The following is a 5,376-nucleotide window of genomic DNA, read 5'->3' on the forward strand; positions in this document are numbered from 1 at the left end:
CAACATACTTTATATCAACTAGAGATATGAAAAATTGTGCTGTATATGGGTAGTAAGAATTGTAATGCTGACATTTTTAAAAAAATCAATAAAAGGATTCAAATCCACTGATGGCTTCTTGTGTAAACTCTAAATCTTCTAAGATATTTAAAATCATCTGCAGTCTGGCTTTTGACATCTTTTGTGGCTTCTGCAAAAACTGTTCTTCACCTCCCAAAATATAGGCTCCAGTTACACAAAACACTCCATTCCTTAGATGGGAAAAGTTTAAGCTTGCATCCCTGACCTTCCCTCCATCCTACCTTTTCCCTAGAGTATACACAGGTGTGATCGGTGACCTTAATCAGTCATCACTACAGGACTCTGAGAGAATTTGTCTTGGTGAGGTACAGGGTAATTATTTTGACTTTAATGAGCTCCTCCAGGATGTGGACTCCTCTGGGACACAGAGCCCCTTAGGCCCAGGGATGAGTAGAATGAGGGATATGAGCAGGGACAGTGCTTACATAGGTGATGACTACAGAGGCTATGACTTCATATGCCCATAATGAATAAAGGGGGGCAAGATCTTGGTCTGGGCTCTAGAGTTACCTTCAGACACTGGGTAATTTGTCAGGGTTATGAAGAAGACTGAGTGTCCTTCCACCCTGAGAGTTTTGATTTCCCAGTTTGTATGATGTTCTGCAGGATATATTTTCAGGTATGCTATTTTTCTCCTTTTCCATATCATTATCTCCCAAGACTTTTCTTTTAGTAACATTAGGATTTAAGTTCGTCACTTGCAATTATTTTATTAATTATAATATTCATTAATATTACTTATCATGCAACATATTCTCACAAGATTGTATTATTTCAGCATACTGACATATATCTGTGAGATAGGAATTAAATACACAAGTTCTTAGCCCTTGACTATATAATCAAGTTATTCAAGGAGCTCTGAAATACTTAGGGCAGGCCCCCTCCAAGAGATTCTGATCATATTTATTGAAGAGTGGCACAGATCTGTATTTTAAAAATTTACATTGTACTACTCAAAGTATGGTCCACTGGCCAGGAGAGTTAGCATCACCAGATGTAAAATTTTATCTTTTAAAATATAGGATTTTAGGGCTGGGGATGTGGCTGAAGCAGTAACGTGCTCGCCTGGCATGCGCAGGGTGCTGGGTTCGATCCTCAGCACCACATAAAATAAAATAAAGATGTTGTGTCCACCGAAAACTGAAAAATAAATAAATAAAAAATTTATTAAATTTATTTATCTCTTAAAAAATATAGTATTTTAGGCCCACACCTACTGAATAAAAGTGTTGTCCCTTATGAGCCTTATGTACATTTCAGTATGCCAACTATGCATATACAAACTGAAAAAGATGAGAGGCAGCATTGCCAGAACACTGAAATGCTAGTGCCTAATCAGTGGCATCATCTGCAAGTGATATCTCTGTGCTTTGTAATTCATAATAAGATCCTTGAAGCCACAGATGCATCCCATTCATTTCCTAGGCAAGCAACATTCTGAGAAATTAGGTGTATAAAATTTCATTGTTCCCTTTCCTACCTGCAATACCAATGTATTATGTTCAAATGTAATAAACTATTAAATGTGGCTAGATAAACAGGGTGAAAATTTTAGCAATTATACTCAGTTATGCCTGTTTAGGGGAGGAATATCCCATGTGCCTTAATGTCCTTTAATTTTTCTTAGCTCTTATGCACTCTGCATATAGATATCTGGAGACAAAACGGAGATCTTAAAGATAGAACTTTTTTCCTGTTTTTGCCCCCAAATTACTAAAGATTTATATTTTCACATAAATATCAATGAATCAGGAGTATATAAACACAAGGGATGAAGTATCAGTGTGGTCATGCATAAAGGGTGGTCTGGTTGTCTGTTTAAGACAAAGAGTAGTGTGGTTGAGTCTAACCTTTTCCATGTATCTAAAGTTATAGCCAGAATTTCTTTAGCCAGTGTCAAAATCTATTGTATATGGTTCAAGCCTGGGAGGATAGAGAAGGATTAATGATTCTAACTTCAAAGAGAGTTTACTGCCTTTGAATTTTGGTGGAGGTATGTCTTAGTCTGAAGAATAGCTAGTAGATATTCAGGCATTGTGCCTGTTGCTGGCTCTGGTATAGACTTGAAGGTATTTCCTGCATGGAGTTCATAATCCAGCAGGGCAGTCAGCTATAAACAAGGGATCAAGGACACTGAATGCTATGAGATGAGTACAGGATGCAGTGGGAACATAGAAATAGGAACATAGAAATAGCTAAGCAAGGGGCTGGGGATGTGGCTCAAGCGGTAGCGCGTTCGCCTGGCATGTGTGCGGCCCGGGTTCGATCCTCAGCACCACATACAAACAAAGATGTTGTGCCCGCCGATAACTAAAATAAATAAATAAATAAATATTAAAAAATTCTCTCTTTAAAAAAAAAAGAAATAGCTAAGCAAGTCACAAGTAATTGATCCAAAAAATAAGTGGGGGCAAGCCAAATGAAGTGGGAAGAGGTGAGACAAGGTGAGACAAGAAGAACAACAAGTGTTTCAGGCCGATATCAAGAAGTCGTGAACTACATGTCCAGTGTTGCTGGAGAAATGATGTAAAAGTCATTGTGGGGTCAGTCAAGACTGTGAAGATAAGTAAGGATGACAATGTGAAACATCTTTGCTGCCCCTGACCCAAGTGGGCAGCTGAATTTAAGATCGCTCGTGTGAATTTCCAGGGACACCAAATAAAACACAGACACACACTTTACCTTTAAACAAACTTCAAGACAGCTTGTCTGCTCTTGGCCTCAGGCTCCCCAAATGGGAGAGCAAGAGAAAGTCACAAGAGGCTAGTGAGAAAGAGCAAGCACGTTTGGAAGTGGGCTTTTATTGAGGGGACCCTTGTTCTTAGAAAGTTACATCTGATAAAGACCAGAAAGGGCAGGGTTACAAGGGACAGGTGAGTGTAATGCAACTCAAGGGCCATCGCCTACATCTGAAGACACACCCTCAGCTTCCTGAACTGGGACAACGCTCAGATAACTATGAAATGTAGTGATGGTCAAAGCTTATCGCTTCAGAGGCATGAGTCATTCAGAGTGGCTCCCCACACATCTTTTTCTTCTTGACTTTATGAATTATTACCTTGATCTTATGAATGATGAGAATCCACAAAACTTTCAGCAGATTGATGATTGGATTTTAATATCAGGATGCCAGAGTGGGATGAGTTTGAAGGAGAGAGAGAGCATGGAAGCAGGGAGATGAAACAATAGGCTCTTCTGAAGTTCAGACAAGGTATGTCATTAGCATGGTCCAGATTATGGCACTTGGGATGAAGAGTAGATGAATTAGAGAATGAAGTAGCAGAATCTATAGGGCTTGCTAGGTGAGCTATTGATGGACAGGGAAATGAACAGACACAATACAACTCTTGGGTGTCTGACTTGAGCCTGGATTTCTTTTATTGAGGTATGAGAGACTGGAGGAGTGGAAAGGGAGAGGGTAGAGTGCATCATGAGTTTCATTTGGGATCTGTTGAGCTGCAGATGGTTGTGGTATACCTATGGGGGGAGATAATCAGTAAGCTGTTGGTGACAGGGAACTGAAGGCAATAGAGCTGTTCATCATCTGTTTAGATGGCAATCAATGCCATGAGATTAGGTGAGCATGTAAAGGTCTGTATCTACAGAACTATAAGAGAAGAGTATTTAGGGAAGAACTCAGAAACAATGATATGCAAGACACTGTCAGAGAAGAAAGCAATCATAATTGTTGATAATAAATGTCCATGGAATATCAGAAGAACCAATATGATCACACAGAATCTAGTAGGTGAGATTATATCAGAAGGGAGAGAAGAGTCAGCATTGTTACGTTCAATGATAAGTGAGGAACCTAAGTCTGAGAGATGGCTTGGATTGAATGGTGTGTCATAATCTCATTGTAGATGTGGTTTTGAATACTGAGTGCATGATCAATGAGATCAAATATGCAAAGAGACTGCACATCATAGAAATAGGTTTGGCTTATTATTTATATTTTAAAAGAATCCTATTATTTTCTCTTAAAGATACTGGAGATAGAGCATGATAGGAAGAAACCAATCTATCATCTCAGAATTCCTCCTCCTGGGCCTGCCCATCCAGTCAGAACACCAAAACCTATTCTATGCCTTATTCCTGGCCATGTATCTTATCACTGTCCTGGGGAACTTCCTCATCATCGTCCTTATTCGCCTGGACTCCCATCTGCATACACCCATGTATATTTTTCTCAGCAACTTGTCCTTCTCTGACCTCTGCTTTTCCTCTGTTACAATGCCCAAATTGCTACAGAACATGCAGAGTCAAGTTCCATCCATTCCCTATGCAGGCTGCCTGACCCAAATGTACTTCTTTCTGTTTTTTGCAGACCTGGAGAGCTTCCTTCTAGTGGCCATGGCCTGTGACCGCTATGTGGCCATCTGCTTTCCCCTGCACTATACTACCATCATGAGCCCCAAGCTCTGTCTCTTCCTGGTGGTACTGTCCTGGGTGCTGACCATGTTCCATGCCATGCTCCATACCCTGCTTATGGCCAGATTGTGTTTCTGTGCAGAGAACGTGATTCCCCATTTTTTCTGTGATATGTCTGCCCTTCTGAAGCTGTCCTGCTCCGACACTCATGTCAATGAGTTGGTGATATTTATCACAGCAGGCCTCATTCTTCTCATTCCATTTGTCCTCATTCTTCTTTCCTATGGGCGCATCGTGTCCTCCATTCTCAAGGTCCCTTCTGCTCGAGGTATCCATAAGGCCTTCTCCACCTGTGGCTCCCATTTGTCTGTGGTGTCACTGTTCTATGGGACAGTCATTGGACTCTACTTATGTCCATCAGCTAATAATTCTACTGTGAAAGATACTGTCATGGCTCTGATGTACACGGTGGTCACTCCCATGCTAAACCCCTTCATCTACAGTTTGAGGAACAGAGACATGAAGGGAGCAATTGGAAGAATCTTTAAGAGGAAAATTATCCTAGCATGGTAATGCTTGGCATTGTCACATAATTTAATGCACTAGGTATATGGATATTGGAATGTTATTCCAGACCTTTTTCTAATTGAAGAGGTTTCTGTTAATATAAAATATTATGTGGTTTTCAACAAATGACACAGCTGAAGTAGAGTTGTATAATTTACGTATTATGTATTTTGGGGAACTTGATAGGAATGTTTTTCCATTTTTAAATTACTATTGACTCTCAGGAATCACAGTGTAAAATATTTTTATTGAAACTTCTGTCTGAAGCTGTTAAAACACAAATCCATCATGTTTCTCTTTTTTAGTATCCATTATTTGTTTTGAAACCTGATATGTACTGAAAATGAACCTTTT

At 39.8% G+C, this 5,376-nt stretch overlaps 1 protein-coding gene across 1 annotated transcript; it reads left to right on the top strand.

The window, feature by feature from the left end:
- Nucleotides 1-4,086: 4,086 nt before the first annotated feature.
- Nucleotides 4,087-5,028, top strand: LOC139702257 (olfactory receptor 1468-like). Its single transcript, XM_071602909.1, has one exon. The coding sequence runs from the start codon at nucleotides 4,087-4,089 to the stop codon at nucleotides 5,026-5,028; it is 942 nt and encodes a 313-aa protein (XP_071459010.1).
- The last annotated feature ends 348 nt before the right edge of the window (nucleotides 5,029-5,376 follow it).

This window comes from Marmota flaviventris, chromosome 17 (assembly GCF_047511675.1).
Source record: "Marmota flaviventris isolate mMarFla1 chromosome 17, mMarFla1.hap1, whole genome shotgun sequence".
Classification (NCBI taxonomy): Eukaryota; Metazoa; Chordata; class Mammalia; order Rodentia; family Sciuridae; genus Marmota; species Marmota flaviventris.

Excerpts from the sequence above, each read along its gene's own strand:
- LOC139702257 (XM_071602909.1), top strand. The coding sequence starts at position 4,087 with ATGATAGGAAGAAACCAATCTATCATCTCAGAATTCCTCCTCCTGGGC.